Source organism: Anser anser, assembly GCF_964211835.1.
Source record: "Anser anser genome assembly, chromosome: Z".
Classification (NCBI taxonomy): Eukaryota; Metazoa; Chordata; class Aves; order Anseriformes; family Anatidae; genus Anser; species Anser anser.
The window spans coordinates 23,506,898-23,525,562 of NC_139723.1; the positions used below are offsets into that span (position 1 = coordinate 23,506,898).

Consider the following 18,665-nt stretch of genomic DNA (forward strand, 5'->3'; position numbering starts at 1 on the left):
GCACAGTGAAATAACTGCACAGACATTTTGCATGGATCGCACTGAAGTTCTGTGTATCCATAAAGACCATACACCATTATTTCCACTGGATGAAACCTAGCAAAATTTGCTTGGATGACAATACAGAAAATAAAAGTAGTTCAACCAAGAAAACAAGGCCACTTTCCTCTAAGTTTCAAAAGTGGAATCGTTTAATGTAGACACTCAGCAAGATTCACTCAAAAATAATTCAAACTGACTTCTTGACAATTACAATTCAGAAATGTGTCTGACTATGGCAGTACTAAGAAATGGCTGTACAATTCAGATGACAATGGAACTGACAACGCACAAATGTAATATATTTCCTTTGTATTCTTTATTCAGAGATATGTCAGTAAATGACTTTGCACAGCAAAACAAGGTTACTATGCATCGTATTTTCTCAGTATTCCTTTGTTCAAAATAACCTCTGCTAGTACTTCACTTTAAAAAAATGAAAATATTTAAATCTACTAAAGATTTAACCAGTCTGAACATTTAAAGCTACCATATGATGCTCCTTACAGGTTTAACATAGGCAAATTGCTGTGTTGCCACTTACAGAAAAAGCATTTATATTCAGTTTTACAGACCACATGTTATTATTGCTGAATTTCAAAAGTTCAAAGGATGAGCTGCAAAAACTACCACCTGATTGTCTCTTGTAAAGGCGGTCTCAGAAGTCACTGATTCACTGACACGCTGTGGCACTGAGCTTATAATTACAGAGATCAGAAGTAAACTTTATTTAAAATCATGATTCAAAAACTAATGTAAGTATTTCCACACAGAGGACTTTTCAATGCTTCAGTAGCTTCAAGACAAATCTCTTAGATTTGTTTTCTTATCTCTGATATGTCTTTCCTGAGTTGAGATTTTATTCAGACACTAACGACACTCCCAAATACATATAATGTTATGTGCAACTTCACAGGAAAAGGAGAGAAAGCAGAAAATATAAATGAGCAAGAGAGAGTACAATTAGGGAAAAAAAAAATAAAAAACGGGTTTTCAGATTAATAGAACCAAAAATAACACATTAAGTAAAAATCTTCACGAGTATGGAGTTATGAGAGTTTTGTCATTATTAAAAAATATTAAAGATGTGAAAAAAGCAAAGCCCTGTGAACCTTGGTTTAAAACATTTGCTTACCAGTAAAATGAAACCAACTGTGTTAAGTCTGATCATCATGAAAACACTGACAAATCATGGAAGGAAAGTAGCTTCAAGTGTGCTTTTAAGACCAACTCTCAATGTGTAATTGGCTCCTGTGTACCCTCCTAGAGCTTGAAGTTGAATGCGAGATTACTTTTATGTAAAATGTTTGATTCTTAAGGGCATTCCTACCAACTACAGTCAGAGCAATGAATTCAATGAACATGTTTTGAAATGCTCATTTCAAAACACTCTCACACTGTGCTGTGATAAAGCTGTGTGGTGTCCACCACCATACTACCACACTCCCTCTCCTCACCAGGACAAGAGCAAAAAACATGGTGGAAAAAAACTCTTGAGGTAAATACAGAGAGAGCACTCACCAATCACCATCACAGGTAAGACATACTCAATTTGGAGAAGATTAATGTAATTTATTGTCAAATGATAACAGTGTAGAGCAGTGAAGAAAAAAAATTTAAAAAATAATCAGAACACCTTCCTCCTAGCCCTCCTCCTTCCCAGGCTCAACTTCATTCCTGACTTCCCCAACTCTTCACTCTTATCCTCCTCACCCCAAGCAGCACAGGGGAATGGGAGCTGCGGTCAGTCCCTGATGCTTCGTCTCTGCCACTCCGCCACGGTCACTCTGCCCCTGCTCCCCGTGGGGTCCCTCCCACGGGATGCCGTCCTTCCCGAACTGAGCCTGTGGGGGCTGCCCACAGGCAGCAGCTCTTCAGGAACAGCTCCCACATGGCTCCGTACCACGGGGTCCATCCATCCCCCAGGAGCAAACTGCTCCAGCACGGGTCCCCCACGGGTGGGCGGCAGCTCCCCCCAGACCCCCTGCTCCTGCGTGGGCTCCTCTCCACGGGCTGCAGCTCCGGCCCGGGGCCTGCTCCTGCGGGGGCTCTCCATGGGCCGCAGCCTCCTCCAGGCCACATCCACCTGCTCCACCGGGGGCTCCTCCACGGGGGGGCTGCAGCGTGGAGATCTGCTCCGTGTGGGACCCATGGGCTGCAGGGGGACAGCCTGCTGCACCAGGGGCCTCTCCACAGTATGCCACAGGGGAACTGCTGCTGCCTGCCTGGAGCACCTCCTGCCTTCCTGCTGCACTCACCTTGGGGGCTGCAGGGCTGCTTCTCCCACATTCTCACTGCTCTCTCCTATCTGCTGCTGCATAGTGTTTTATTTTTACCCCTACTTAAATATGTAATCATATTGGCAAAACCACTGTCACTGATGGGCTCAGCTTTGGTCCCTTTTGGAGCTGGCTGGAACTGGCTTTATCTGACACAGCGGCAGCTCCTGGTCTCTTCTACAGAGAACACCTTTACAGCCTCACCTGGCTACCCAACCTTGCCACATAAACCTATACACACATGCAGGGTAAAAATAAATAAATAAAATCATTGGACATTCCAAAAGTTTTAGTTGACGTAGGTTATCAAAGTTTTCCTGGAAAAAGTACAAGGATATTTACATTACTATTTACCTTACTATTTCTTCTTCCCCTTCTCTTAAAAGCCAAGCTTGACTTTTTTTTCCTCCTCCTAAGTGTCTGAATGAAAAATTGCTGTCCATTCTAGAATTTAAGTCATCTCTCTCTTCTAAACAGTAACTGTTAAAGAATGAAAGGAGAGGATACTATCAGTGACGTTTAAAGCTCAGGAAAAGAGCTATGAATTCCTATTCTTACATTTGAAGAAACTTAAGTTTCCCATGTGTACCCTTGAAACCTATACAATTCAGCAGGGAGCCCAATGCACACCAGAGAATGTGAGGCAGAAAGTACAAATAAAGAGGTACCATCAATTGCTGGTAAGCAAGGTTTACAAGGTTTAGGTTGGGACAGCAGTGTTTTAAGGCAGCTACCATACCCCTGCCAAGCCCTGGGATATGGTAACATATACCACAATCTTTACGGATAAAGAATTTTTCTCCAAATAATGGTATAGGAATAAATACAGATTAGTAGTATAATTAGCTATATCATAAAGACAGCAAGTCCAGTAATTCACTAAGATTGGGCTAGACCTAGTATTTGGGTTCCTGAAGACTGACTTACATGACCACAGCTGTCAGACAAGCAAGAAGCAGGACACAGCCTCTTCTCTGGACAAGACTTCGCTGGTGCAGCCAAAGACCTCAGGGAACGTCGAACTCCCTAGCCACACTTTTTTTTTTTTTATTGTCAAGCCACAGAAGCACCACTTGGGCTTGTTAACTGATCACACACCACCCCTGCTGCCTCTCTGCTCCACTTCTATCCCTGGTACGCATGGGGCCCTGAAATACTGTACAAGACAATACTACCAGTCCTTGTTTTGTGTGCACAGGCCCAGAAGTACTGGAGAAAGCAATACGAGCCTCACACCTCCATTGCACCCATGGTCTCCCACAACACCATATTAGACAATACCAGCTTTACAAAAACTCAGTCTTGGAAACACAAAATCAATTGTTTATGCATGGCAGTCCCTACACAGTATGCAAGAATGAGTACACTGGGTATTCTGAACTCTGTATGAATATTTTTATTAGACATTGAGAACATAAGAACAGGCTCAGAAGCAGAAAAAGCTCTCAGTTTATTTTGAGAGTAACTACAAACATCGTGCTGACAGTGAACAGACTGAATTTATACCAGCCTTATAAAACAGTAAGTTAACTTTTAAGGAGAATCTCAAAATGAAGAAGAGTTTCAAATGTAAACTGTGCATTTAAACTACTTGCTGTGCTACTTAAAGCCCACAAACTCAACATGGTCCATTGTTTCAAACTTGCTTCCGAATTAAACTATTTTTCTAAATATCCACCACATAAAAAATAACCTAGTTAAAAAATACAATTCGGTCAAAACCAGGCTGGTGAATAACGTTATTGTTAAAACAAAGAAATACTAAAACCAACAATTTTTTTTTTCCCCCCATTGCTAGCTGCACAGCATTACTAACAACTTCGGGAGCTTCTTGCACCACCTTCCTCCTCTTCTTTATGTTGTAGGCACACTGGTGGTTCTACCACTTTTAAGTGATATTTTGACAACCATGGCTGAGAAAAGAAAAAGCAAGAAGAACATTTATTACTAACTGTAGCTGTTAATCAACAAACTGCAAAAACAAACACTGTAAGGATATATTGCATATAGATAGCTTTTCCTCTATCATAAAAAGGAAATAATACATGAAATCACTTACCTCTACTATATTACTTTACATCCTCAACTCAGTTGAGTTTTTTCTGCTGAAGGAGCACGATCCCAAAGCTGTAGCAACTGCTCTCCAACTTGTGGTTCCAGTTCCTAGAAACGAGCAGGAAATCTGAGAAGTTATTTCTGCTGCTACTATTGAACATACAGAAACTAAATTTTCAGATATAAATTGTAACTAGTAAATTCAGAGTATGAAGGAATAATGTGATTTTACAGAAGAGTTTCCACATGGAGTATATAGTTTTGTTGAAAGCATAAATACAATACATATTAAAGCAACAAGTCAGTTTCTACAACTTGACCTATTACTTCAAAGGTGTAGTGCAAAATTCTTCCAAGTAATGCTGCTTCTACCATATGAACTTTTTCTTGTTCCACAGCAAAGCCTCCATTAGTTCAACAGTAACTCATCAGCAGAATATGTAGAGTGCATCAATGAACTGTGATTCAGATTAACAAATATATCAGGACAGCTCATAGGTGTCAAGTCTAAAGAAGGTAAAAATAAAACCAACATAGTTCCATCAAGTAATGGAGATGCTACGAGACAGTAATATTACCTGGCCATCTCTGCTTATTTGTACTTTCTTATTGTCATTCCAAGGGTTGAGCAAATGGTGTGCAAACTTAAAAGGAATGCTTTCTTTTTGGATCCACTCCACCTTAAATACACCTCCTAAACCAGCAGATCCCCAGTCTTGACTTTTCTCACTCCCTATCTCAGAAGACATTCTGGCAAATCCCTGGAGCAAAAATTGAAACGTGAAAGGAAAAACACAGTTAGATTAGATCTACTTGCTTTGGAATTAAGTAATGATTGGACTGGAGACTAAACTTTCAAATTACTTTGAGTGATTCTCATTCTCTCCCAAGAAGCTGGATATTTTAAAATGTTTACATCTAGAAAATTAAAAGTATCTTTTGTTTTTCCTTTTGAAATATGCCTCCTAGAATTTGTACATGGAGAATGCCTCTCAATCACTCATGACTACTGCTAAAAGACTCTGAACTTTTTACAAAGTTTAAAATATGTTGTAAAAGCATTTAAGTGTAAGGGATCAAGATGTGTGTTCTACTACAAAACAGTCCATTAGTTATTCTTTGCTAGCTATAGATATTTTTTACAGAAATATATTCCTTCATTCTCATTCCCTCTGTTCTATTGACTGTATGTGAAATTTTAACATAGCTGTTCATCAAAGAAAGGAGAAGTCAGAGTGGGTTTGGTTTTCTTATTCTTCAAAAAATTGGAAAGAAATTCCAAAAAAACAAGTATACAGACAGGAAATTAGAGAAATTCTAAACCCAAAATTTGTTCTCAGTTCTTTAAGCAGGATACCCCTACTTGCCTCCTACCCACCCCCCAAAAAAAAAAAAGAAAAAAAAGGAAAAAATACACATGCTCCCAATGCAGCCATTCAGGCAAATTTGTGCCAGCCATGACATACGTAGGGCACTGCTCTTCTTGGACTCCTGAGTTACCAGCACACACTACTGGTTCAAGACACTGTATTGGACTTACATGGCAAGGTTTTGGTAACAGCTGGGAGACTGCAGGGGTGGCCTCTGTGAGCAGAGCCCAGCAGCTGCCCCACGTCAGATCAGAGCCAGCTCCACCTGCTCCAAAAAGGACCCACTGCTGGCCAGAGCTGAGCCAGAGAGTGACACTGGGTAGGCCTCTAGGAAAGCAGAGTTAAGGAAGGGAAAGAAGTGCTGGGCAACAGCAGCTGGGAGAGAGGGGTGAGAAGAAGCCCTGCAGGCCATTGCAGAAGGAGGGCAGGAGGTGCTCCAGGCATGCAGCAGAAGTTCCCCTGCGGCCTCTGGAGTTCCCCTGCTCCACCAGGTGGAGCAGGCTGTCCCCCTGCAGCCCATGGGTCCCACATGGAGCAGATCTCCACGCTGCAGCCGGTGGAGGAGCCCCCGGTGGAGCAGGTGGATGTGGCCTGGAGGAGGCTGCGACCCATGGAGATGAGCCCCTTCAGAAGCAGACCCCAGGCCTAAGAACTGACCACAACCTCCATTCGTCATTTGCCTGCTCTGCTTTGGGAGAAGAGACAGAATAGGATAGATGGGGTTGAAGGGATGGTGCTTGTAGTTTACTTTTAGTTCAAGCTGTTCTAGTCTGTTATTAGGAGGCAACAAATTACATTAATCTCCCTTAGGCTGTGTATGTTTTGCCCACCATGGTAATTGGCAAGTGATCTCCCATCCTTATGTCAGTCCATGAGCTCTTTTTCCATCATAATTTCTGCTGGTCTTTTTGGGGAGGGGAAGTGAGAGCACAGCATGGTGGAGCTTGTCTACCTACTGGTGTTAAACAACCACAGTCCTAGATAGCTCAAGACAAACTTAAATGGAAATTAATAGAAGGAATGGAGGTTAAAAAAAAGTGTAAAGCAAAGACAGACTTGGTGCAAGAGAACAGTAATAGTAACGTAAGTCTCACATTTTCATGAACATTCATTGTATTGTCAAAACCGGAGGGCAAGGCAACATCAACTACCCACACTCCAGATTTCAGCATGTATTTCCTAGCCTGTTTCCTTCTCCAAGAGCTCCAATACAACAGACCATTTTCGTAACCAACCAGCATGCCAAAAATTTCTTTCCAGTAGCACATCTGCATTTGCTAAATTATCACATGGTATCATCAAGACAGATGTAATTTGACTAGTTCATTAGGTTTTTTACATTTAGCTGACTTTTATAAATAGATTTATGTAAAAAAGATAAACTTCAGTTAACCATAACAACTGAGTTCACCCTTCTCTACAACACAGTTAACATGCAACTTTATCCTACCAGGTCAGGTCTTTAACTTCAAATTGTACATCTTTTGTTGACAAATATTTTGCTAAGCTAGAATTTTTAAAGTAAACCATTACAGTACATTTTATATAGGTCACACTGATCACACCCTCTGACCTAAACATTTGACAATTCAAGACAAAGCTCTTTAAGTATCATGGTTTGACTTACCCCTCTCATAGATTTTAGAAAATACTGTTGAAGCAAAACAGCTATTATTCAAGTTAGTCTGAGACATCTATGAGTTTCCTAAATTTAGAAAGCTGCCATTGGATTTTAGCTGCTTAGTCATTTACTAACATTTACAGAGTTAGTTTTGGCATGCAAAGAAAAAGGTAGCAAACCCTTGCCTTTTTTTTGTGTGTCTGTGTGTGTCTGCTTTTAACAGATTAATGCAGGTCATAAGCATTCCAACAGATGTTTGAAGGCAATTCACTACTAGCCTTTGAGCAAGAGGTTGAGTTACCTGAAAAGGCATATTACCAGAAGAATGAAGAACTTTCCTGAGCCACCAGATACATTTGCTTTTCTGCTCTAAGTAAAAGGTCAGAAGTCCTTTTAGAAGCAAAAACCTCTGCACCATACATATTCATCTACTAAACCATCAGTCAGAGCTAATATTTAGTATTAACCACAGACTCACCTGAAAGTGTCCAGATCCTTGAACAGAAAATATTAAGTAAACCATGCTGCTCTCCCAGAAAGCTCTATTTAGTTTTCGTTCATTGCTTGGCCTTGTAGACCATACACCTTTCTGCTGAGAAATATCAAGGTTTTGCAAGTTGTTACTTTTCATTATGAAGTACCGAACTGGCATATTTGATCTTGGTGAAGGAGATTTGGAACCCTGGAAAAAATAAATTTAAATTAACAAAGTAAGTCAGGTTCTACGGTTTTACTTTTAAAGCATTTTAGTACATGAAGATAAAACATTTAACTGCATTCCTGCGCTCCATCCCCATATTCTGCTAGAAGCACAGAACCTCTGTCATGGTTCTGCCTGGATTGTTTTTTAAATGAATTTCAGGTCTGTTTTTACATTTTTGAAGCATTTTCCAAAGCAATCATTCATGAGGAAAAGCAATGAAGTATGGCAGAATATGCCTAAATTGTCCAGTAAGTAACTAAACTTCTTTGAAGTTTGACACACCTTCAGGTGAAACTAAGCTGCAGTCTAGAAGAATTAACTTTAAGTGCACTACTCATAATTCTACCTTCAGGAAACACACTTTTACACTGGCTGAATTTAAAAATTGAAAGACCTAAGAGAAATTATTCAATCTTCCAATAAGTCACTGCCTAGAGGAACAACAGGTTTTCTTAGTTATTGGTTTAATATTACTTTGGTTTATTAAGTACGCAGGGAGAATTACACCAGTGACTTCAATAAAAATGCATGCTTTGTTAAAATAATTGTTGTTAAACAAGTAAGGCAGGTAACACAAAATAAAACAAAGAGAATCAGTATCTCAGCATATGCTATTATGAAAACAGAGGTGTGAAAACACAAAAAGCAAAGAATTCAGAAGTGTACCATCTAATTCTTTCAGATCTATATTATATACACTAATTCAGAGAAGAAATTAGAACACCTTCTCTGCCTATATGTAGTTTGTTTTTTTTTTTTAATCATATTTTTATTTGGATAGCTTTACTTCAGCTTTTGTATTTTGGATAGCTTTTAACTCAGCACTGCACGAAGAATATTTTTGCTGTACTAAACTAGCGTAATGAGGATATTTTGTCTAGGTTTTAGGTTCCAAAAATACATAAGTGTTACACAGCTGTTAAAAAAATGAAAATCTAAGTTCTATAATGTTGTTGAAAAGTATCAGTGAATTTATTTTTGAAGTTCTGTTGGTACCAGAGGGGCATAATTTATGAGAACTCTACCTTTCCAGATATTGTCGAAGAAGGACTAGCACATGGGCTGGGATAGCTACTACTGTCCGTAGACCTCGCTGATGATTGATCTGACCTGTCATCTGATGTTCGTTTGGAGTGCAAAGTGTTTTTTCCCTTGTATTTCTTTGGCTGGAATGCTGGAGGCATAGATTTCGCTAAAACTCTAAAAAGTAAAGGTAGGTACAGGATGTTTTAAGATACAAGAATTTGATACAGAAGAATTTACATGTACATATCAGCCTGTTCCATGAATATGCAGTTACAGTAATTCCAAACAATATCAAACACTTCAATAATAATTAAAATATATATTTTTATGCATTATTTTTGCATGCTAGGGTCAAACCTCTTCTGATACTTCTTCCCAGAGAACACAGTTCATGAACGACATTCCTGAATGTCCTCTCAAACAGCATGCATACATACCAAATACTTATCAGTGAAATCATAGCTACAGTATTCTACAGGAAAGTACCAATTCTTCCATCTATATTTCCATTTTTTTCTTCCTTTATATGACCAACAGAAATTCAAGTGGTGCTTTTACAGATAAAAAAATACCTCTTCTGTTCTCTAGAAGATCTCAAAAGCTTACTTTTCAGCATTAGAGGAGTCATCGGACAATTCAGTTTCTGCTGAGCTTTTTCTACTGCTGGTTGACCTCCATGTAGATGCTAAAGGAAGTTCTTCAGAAGACATAGGCCTTGGCCTCTGACCAATTCCTGAAGGCTGCTGCAAACCTGCAGACTGTTCTTCAGTACTTAAAACAGTTATGATTGCTTTTATAATTATTTCATCAATTTGAGACCATGGTTTAGAAGGAGCTCGCATACGACGCAGAAATAAGCTGTGCCACTTCTGTCTGAGTTGCAACAGCAAACCAGCAGCCTGTAATGAATTTCAATTCTGTTAAAGACTAATGAAAGTTAGATCAGACAGGTACATTCAGACTTAACAGGCAGCATCTGGCATTCTAGAACAAGTAGAGTCCAAGCCAAAGGGCAAGATTAAACTGTACGGGAAGCTGGAGAAAAACATTTAAAGAAAGCTGCTAAGTGCTTTAAGGTCATTATTAGAACTTTTTACTTCAACTAGCTCTGCATAAAATTCAAGTTATTATACAGTAAACTTACAGGACTTATTTTTCACTTTTTTAAATCATGAAATGCTTTATGCCTTTTCTCTCTACCCAATCTGAATTTATGCATGCTTCATATAAGAGGGAAAAGAGCTTAGTTCTAGGGGACATCACTTTCTTACGCAAACTTCAGCTCAAACGAGGTTAACTGAGTTTAGAAGACTCTAATCCAACTTCCATGTTATCAAAGTTTTGAACACCTCTACAAGAGATAGTATTATTATTATTGGATCTGATTACTCAGTGTTTCATAAACAACTCTGCCTCCTAAAACAGCCAGAGCTTCTCTACACATTACTTACCTCAGAGTCCAGTTTGAGATGAAGCCATTCATCTAGCTTCAGTAGTGCTGAAGTAGAAGTTGCTTCGTCCTCCACCTCACTATCACTGTTACCATTAGATACCCCATCCCCTGGATTAAATATATATATATGAGGTGTGTTAACATTCCTATATATTTTCTACTTACAAAAAATACTCACTATTGTATTACCTGAAATAAACCTACCTTCCTTTTAAATTTAACTCCACTTGATACTATTTCACCTACTTTTCAAAGAGACATTTTAAGATCACTTATTTCATGCAAATACATCGCAGTAACAAGTTTGTTGAGCTACTTTTGCTTCAGCAGCAGAACTCCAGCATCCAGACCTGCTGAAGGTCTTGCTACGTAAGGAGCTGTATTGACATAATTTGATTCAAACCACATAACGATTCATTGATGTTGATGATGGTTATCACACAAACCTTTGCTTGAAGCTGTTTGCAAAACTGCATATCACTCTATGCATTATTTCCTAGTAAAACAGCAGATTAAATACCCACATAAAAAAATAGTTATATAGATATTAAGTATTATTATTATTTCTTGGGGAAAACATTGCAGTTCAATCAGGATAAATACCTTTTTTAAAAAAAACAGGTAACAGTTAAAGAGCAAGACAAGAAAGCTTCTAACAAACTCTTATTTTGATTCAAACTAGTATTTCTAGAGAACAGGCAGCAGGACAGATTATTTCTGCTTCTATCCCTACAGCATTCCACTTAAATTAAAAAAAAATGAAACTCTGTATTCCCAATTACTTCTAGCCACTAGGATAGCCAATTGTTTTTAAAAGTTATCAGTAGAATACAACTGATAATGTTTAAAATGCATGTTTCAGCTGGAATCAATATATATATTTTGCCATACCGATAGTTTCTAAATTGTTTGAGTTATTGTTTGAATAATCTGGTTCAAACTATCAGAGAAAGTGGTCTGTAGGAGAAAAAATGTATATACTGTACTTTTCAGTACTAATATTGTCATTACATGTTTCATAATATTAATTGCATTCTTTATTTCATTACTAACTTAATTTGTGATACTTCAGAACTATGTGAATATAATTTATGGATGTGGATTCATTAATATTCACATGCATTAATTTAAGTGATGTAATATTGCTTGCATCTTTATTGGGGGAAAAAAAGAAAAGTTGCTATTGGTTGCTCTAGAAATATTACATGAAGTTCTAAATTATTCTCAAAATTTGACACCTATCTTCAAACTAAGTACTTGCACATCAAAGTGCTCTCGGTGGAAATTACAGCCTTTCCCAACACCTCATACAAGTTCTTTCCAGTCAAAAAATGCTTAATATCACCGTAAAGGTAAGTCTCATGTTGGTCCTGCCTTCAGAGTGACCAGACTGACTTCTGCTATTGGGCTTGCCACCTAGACTTTAAGTACTGGGGGGAGGGGGCGGGCAGGAAGAGGGGAGCAAAGAGCAAAGGAACTGCTAGCAACTCCTACAATCTAGGTAGAACTACTACAGACGTAGTTCAGAGCAGCTTTCCAATCACTTTTAAAGCTTGTTATAAACTTGATTTAGGGAAAAAGTAGGGTATACTAAATGAGAATCTCTGTATGGTTGTTGTCCATTATCCTAGTGTTTACAAAGAGGTTAATTCCATACCATACCAGGTCTACAGTCACCCAGTTACTGTCGTAACAAAGCCTATCCTGATTGGGGTGTTCATGCCTCAAGGAGACAGTAGTCATTCTGACATACCCTCAGTGTTTCTTCTAAATTTATTTCAGAGATTTTTTGGCAGATTCTCAAGTTATATGCTACAGAATCTACACTTCTTTCTAGTTTCAAGAACTGCAAAACTGAAAGTAGTTTAGAATTAATTATAAATTCTGTTATTACAAATTAGTTAAAACAGCAGCATAATCTTATTCATCAAGTTGTAAGTCAGAAGGGATTTCCTCAACTTTAAAGTCATTTTAGTCCAGACAACATTCAGTGGTATAGCCTCATTTAAGTTCTAATATTTAAAGGTTTGTGACAATCTTCTACAAATCTAGTGCTCTACTTCTCATAACACAATAGGCTGCTGAAGTGCTCTTAGATTAGTATAAAACACAAGTAATTATTCAAATACTTTCTAGGACTTCAACAATTCTTTTGCTCACAACCCCTTTTTCTGGTTAACTAATTTTAGACACATGAAAGCAAACCTGGTTCTGTCCAGTAAGGACACAGGTATTTTGTATGGTATGTTTTCACAAACAGACAAAACAGTAAGAGGAGAAGGGGACCTCTCTTATTCTTCAACTGCCTTATGCCAGGGAAGCCTGAAACTTCTGCCTTAATGCTTAGACAGTATCCAAATCACCCAGGTATGGCTCACATTACAAATATGGGGAAAAAGGAAACAATACTTGATAAAGTAATTTTTCAGGAATGATGGCTGTTGATGGAACGTAGGTGTAACATGGAACTGCAGTTTCCCTAAAGTGATCAATTAACAACTGCTAAGAAAACCAACTGTTTACTGAGAATAGGTCTTACTGTAGATTAAGAATGTAGATCACAATCCCTGTGACAAATTTCATAATCCTTACATATAGCAGAACATTAGAATACAAGGCCAGGGATGGTGATCATTTCTGACAGTACACTGAAGAATGAAGTTCCTTATCTTCTATTTTTCATTACTCATTATACCAATAGTAAAAAGTTACATTTAATGGAATCAAAATGTAGCACTTCATAAGTGGTTTTTTTTTTCTTTTTTTAGAAGAACGTTAATTTAGAAAATTTCTTTTACGTAATTGAGCCATTACTTACAGAGCCAGTAAACTATTCTGGAACAGCTATAGGAACCATAGCTCTGTAGCTTAAAGAATTAGCCAATACATGTACTAAATACCCTTGTGAAGTGAGTCTTCCATATCACATTCTAATACGTATTAAATTGAAACATTCCAGATCTGAAATCCAATATACCTCGAAGGGATGAAGGCTCCTGCAAAGCATTACGTGGTAACCTAGCTGGTCCACAGAAGAGTGCCACAGTGACAGGTGTTACAACTGAACAACATCTGATATTTGCTATCCTGTGAGCTCTTGTCATTTCATCATATATAAGCCAGTCTGTGGGGAGTGCCTGAACAGCTGCAGCTTGCCCATTCGCTGGTGGAACCTGCACAGAAGCAATCAAGACTAGGCTGTTTTACCCTCTCTTTGTAACTGAAATAGATTTTAACGTTTCTCCTTTTATAGATATATATATGTAAAAACACAGACAGATACACACACACAAAATTCAATTTTACTTAGAAAACATCCTACCACCTTTGAAGCCAAATATTTTGCTTCAAGCATCTAAAAATCCAAGTTTCAGAGCAGAACTGCTTGCTACTATGAGCAGAGATTACTGTATTTAACACGAGTTCATAACTAGGGCTTCAGTCTTTTTTTTTTTTTTTTACCATATTGTCTTGCTCCACCTAGAAGGATTATTCCTTCTGAATTAATTTTGGGTGAAATATTGTAAAACTAAACCAACTCTAATTCTTTGTTTCATCAACCAGCAGGAAAAATATTTCCTAAAACTGTAGTGTCTAATAACTTGCACACGCATGCTACTTTTAAAGTACAACTATGAAAGGACATTTCTAAAACTTCCATAAATTTGGTAGAATATCTTTGAATCTGTACTTGACAAAAGAGTGTAAGAGATTTTACCTTTTTATACTGAGTCTGGCTAAGAACAGAGGTAGGATGAAAACGCACTTTCTTCTCTTTTGGTCCTGTCAAAACCAGGCTTTCCCTGTCCGCATGTACTAGATTGGGATACATCCCAGCTACCAAGGCAGCTTTAACTACAGCCCAGTTTTCAGAGTTAGTGTTAACATCTCTGATATCAGCTCCTCCTCGGGCTCTGACAAAACCTGAACGAGGAAGAAGACAGATGTAGTACACTGGATTGCATTTAACATTCATAGTTTTGTTTCTCACTATACATTTGCTGCATTTTTCACACTGCCAGCCTTAACAGCACCAAGAAGAAACTATTCGACCAAAATCCTACTTGATAAGGTGCTTTGTACTAACGCAAAAAGCAATTAGTTCTTAAAGCACAGAAACATCTAATACAGAAATAAATTAACATAACATAAAAAAAATCAAGGAAACATCTCTCTCATATGAAAGTCATATTTCATATGAAAGCCAGCAGAATGTAGAACTACAAGGGTACTTTCAGTAAGATTAGCATCTGATTCTATTTTCCAGCAACACCTCCTCTCTTTGGTATCTCCACCATGACCAGAAGGGATGTGCACTGGTCTATTTCAAATTAGTAAAGGAATATGACACCTGTGAATGTTATTCTTGTTATAATCCATATACACTTACACTATTTTGGATTCAGATGGTGCATTAAAAAAATTGAGCTACTTACCTGAAGCTCTAAGCTGACCAAGCAGTTGTGTTCTCATTCCTATGATGATTTCCATGGTGGCTTGAGAAAGAAAGTTCTTTTCACAGAAGGCTCTCTCCCAGCCATCACTCCGTGCCTTCTGCCATGCCTGTAAAGAGTATTTTTACATTTGCCTTTAGATTTGATTAGCTAAAAACCAAATAAATGCACTTTTCAAGTACAGTAACATTTACATAGAAAAACAAAGACAAAACAATTCTCAAACTGAAATGCATCGAATCAGATTTTTTTTTCTAGCTAACTACTAAATTATCTTTACCCAATTCTCTAAATTAACTTAATGTATCTCCAAGTTATTTTATATCCTATTACAATAACTTGAAGTCTCATTTTGTTAGAACGATTAGAATTTAGACAGATTAAAAAATATAACTGAAAAAAAAAAAGCTGAAAATGTTTCTTCACAAAGTTATTAGTGAGTTTAATACACAGGAAAGCCACTAGGCAAAAAAAAAGTTTATCATCTACCGACTTAATCTATCATTCTACATCCAACTTTATAGGCACATCATTTACTTCAGTACATGATCTACTGTGATTAGTATTCTTTCTGAAGAAGAAATAATACCTGGAAAGCCCTGAGCAATGCCATATGGTCACTAAATGTTCCCGCAGTTAAACGTTTTCTGCACAGCATGGCTGCACGCTTCTGAGAGGCCAGTGTAGGTAGGACAAAAGGGTCTCGATATGCAAGAGTACAAGCAATAGTAAGAATGGGATCCAGGCACTTCAAAACAACAGCACACAACACCATTTTACCAAGGTGTGGCTCTACTGGTAATTCAGCGAGATGATAACCAAGTTCAGTGAGGTCTTCCCAAGTATCCATGGCATCTATTGTCTGTTTGGAAAAAAAAAAGAGAGGGGGAAAGGGGAAGCAGACAAAATTAATTTCTAATAAAAGCAGAAAGAAGGTACATACAGGACATTAACTGGACTTGTTCTGAATACTAAGAATACAAGTCAAACTCCATGTAAATTTTGAGATGAAATTTTTAAGCATTCTTTTCCTTCAATATTAAAACATCATCCACACAAACAAGAAGAAAACAAACAAAACCACAGTAAACATGAAACTCATAGGATATACTGCCACACCACAAACATAGAAACAAAAACAATTCCATCTAAATCTATACTTCTGCTGACCTTAAGCATTTGCACAGCATTTCTCACAATTAAAGCCGGTGGAGGATCAGGAGCTTTCATAAGAAAGTCAACAACTGGACAATTAATTGGAGCCAGCAGTTTTGTGTGTAAACAAAGCTCCTACAAGTTAGAAACATAAAAAAGATAAAATTTAGATAGTATGAAAACAACTCTTGGAATTGGTAGTATAGTTTGATAACACATTTTTTTAAAGTTATAATTTATAACTGAACAAGCACCTGAAGTGGCATTCGTAGAAGTTCTGGAGTCTGAAATTCCAACATATTCTGAAATCTGAGCCTGCTGAAGAGACGGAAGCAGACTCCAGGCCGACAGCGCCCAGCCCTTGAAAATAAAATATGGGAAGTTGTTAATAATTACATCTTTAAAAAAAAAAAAAACCAAAAATCACACACATACATAAACAACACAAACTTAGAATAGGAATTGTCTGTAGAAGCAGATCTAATAAAAAGATAATTCTGTTAATCCTAATTCTCACATATGAAGTAAGAGTCTTTCAGAACGTAGACGGTTTTCACTATGGAAATTTGTTACTATAATTTTATGCCAAACATTGAAAGACTTGGAGACACAAAAACAAGGCCCAAACAAAGTGATGAGTGTTTGTGTTTATTTATTTGTTTTTGTTGTGTTGTTATTGGTTGGTTGGTTGTGTTTTTTTTTTTTTACTAACCTAAGATCAATCCAAATATTACTGTTTTTGCTATAAAGAATATAAGAAACTTCATTTCTTCCTCTCAAATCTCCTCACAACCCCCAAGGAGCTGGAAGTTTTTCCAGGAGTAAAAGGTAGAACCAAGACCAAACTACTTAAAAATGAGGGGACAAAGAAAGCAAATGCTTACATGCACACTAAGATTCCTGAAAGTTAATGCCAATATTATAGCAGCAAACACTGGTTGCTACAAAACACTTAGCCTTCACCCAGTGTCGACAAGAATGACAGAGCCCTGTAAAGTCACAAATAGTTTGGAAAAAGTAAGAAATCACTGTTCAATGTCTCTTCTAATATAGGGATGAAGGGGCATCAAGCAAAAACGGGTAGGCCCCTTTGCCCAGAGGTAATATAGGTTAAGTTGTGAAATACCTAACAGGGTACAGTGGGTGCTGGTAGTGAACAGTTTCATGGGGGAAGAAGTAAAAACAAGCCTACTGTAAGCTCTGGGAGCTAAGTCACATTTTTCTAGGACTTGGGGAAATTACTCCAAGGAACTACATGCTGACCCTTACTTTTCTTCAGAGACTTACTGGCCATAGTCAAACTTTATACTGGACTAACCTAGTAATGTTACCCAGCATGGCTCCTCTTAGATTGTGTACTTTATCCTTACCATACAGGATGGTGGATGTTTGCATGATAAAAACCTGCATGAAGCATTTATTACCTGCCTTTTCTCTGGATGGCACTAGCTTTTGAAATCCACACAGTTTTTAGCATTGTAACACAACTCAGTGCATCAAAAGATTTCTACAAAAGAAAAGGAAAATAAAATCAAGATCTAACAGAGTACATGAAATAAAAATTATTATTGATTTCAATCATCAATAGAAGATCTATAAAAAATAATATTAAGTACCAACATTTTTGGCATAAAGTCATGTTCTAAACGACTTAGTTGGAAGTGAAGTTATGCTACCTCGTTTGCAGTATCTTTGCACTACGCAGTTTTCTAAATCAGAAGTTTTCTACTCAATAGTGTTAATCAGTAAGTGATATGAGTTGTGTTTTGCAGTATCACGAAGTAAAAATACTTTATTATATGCAATAAAGTTTTACTCTTTCCCTCACTTGGAAATTATGTCCCACTATTCCTCCATTTGGTGCAGAAATACAAAACAACTGTAGTACCATGAAAACTTGATAAATTTGGTGTGTATATCTCCCATGAAATCCAATTTGATTTTCTACATCATACAATAAGTCTTGAACTGCCTCATTACTGTAAGTTCTCATGTTTCTCACAGAAGTAATTAGTGAGGGGTCATTCAGCGTATCAAAGTGTCTGAAAACTCTGCACTGGATTAGAACTGGTCTAGATAGAATAACATGAAAGAGGGAAATCCCAGTGTTGTTTAACTCTCAGGAAGATGGGGTTCTAAGCTGATAGACTTTCTTTAAAATCAAACAGAAGTGCTAAGTTATTTTCATATACAGTAGCCTGCAGTAACTTTTCCAGGGTTTTTAAACAGCTGTTTACAGTACTTGTCATAAAGAAAAAGGATGCCAGAACTTCACAGTGAGTTTTATTACTTGACATATACTAGCTCTCAAAAATTAATTTCTCCAAAATTTATGGTATATTAGTATTTTAAAATAATCTTAAAAATTTTACTTCCCAAAGAAAGTTTAAGTCAATCATACCTCTTTCATCTTGCCTGAGTCAATAACAAATACAACATCATTAACTGTGATGCTGGTTTCTGCAATATTAGTAGAAAGAATCTGCAAGTAAAAAAAGACTATAGTAACT

General features: G+C 37.4%; 1 protein-coding gene across 1 annotated transcript in view; it reads right to left on the minus strand.

Annotated features, from left to right (window-relative positions):
* Positions 1 to 3,689: 3,689 nt before the first annotated feature.
* The window catches only part of YTHDC2 (YTH N6-methyladenosine RNA binding protein C2), a 32,045-nt gene continuing 17,069 nt past the window's right edge, over positions 3,690 to 18,665 (minus strand). Inside the window, exons 16-30 of the mRNA XM_083816299.1 lie at positions 18,557 to 18,637; positions 17,580 to 17,662; positions 16,410 to 16,515; positions 16,171 to 16,290; positions 15,590 to 15,862; positions 14,983 to 15,109; positions 14,265 to 14,470; positions 13,524 to 13,719; positions 10,545 to 10,654; positions 9,700 to 9,992; positions 9,093 to 9,267; positions 7,843 to 8,046; positions 4,952 to 5,134; positions 4,378 to 4,481; positions 3,690 to 4,231 (exon numbers count right to left, since the gene is read on the minus strand). Coding sequence (XP_083672425.1) covers positions 4,401 to 4,481; positions 4,952 to 5,134; positions 7,843 to 8,046; positions 9,093 to 9,267; positions 9,700 to 9,992; positions 10,545 to 10,654; positions 13,524 to 13,719; positions 14,265 to 14,470; positions 14,983 to 15,109; positions 15,590 to 15,862; positions 16,171 to 16,290; positions 16,410 to 16,515; positions 17,580 to 17,662; positions 18,557 to 18,637 — 2,238 coding nt within the window. The 3' untranslated portion in view covers positions 3,690 to 4,231; positions 4,378 to 4,400. The remainder of the gene's footprint in view (positions 4,232 to 4,377; positions 4,482 to 4,951; positions 5,135 to 7,842; positions 8,047 to 9,092; positions 9,268 to 9,699; positions 9,993 to 10,544; positions 10,655 to 13,523; positions 13,720 to 14,264; positions 14,471 to 14,982; positions 15,110 to 15,589; positions 15,863 to 16,170; positions 16,291 to 16,409; positions 16,516 to 17,579; positions 17,663 to 18,556; positions 18,638 to 18,665) is intronic.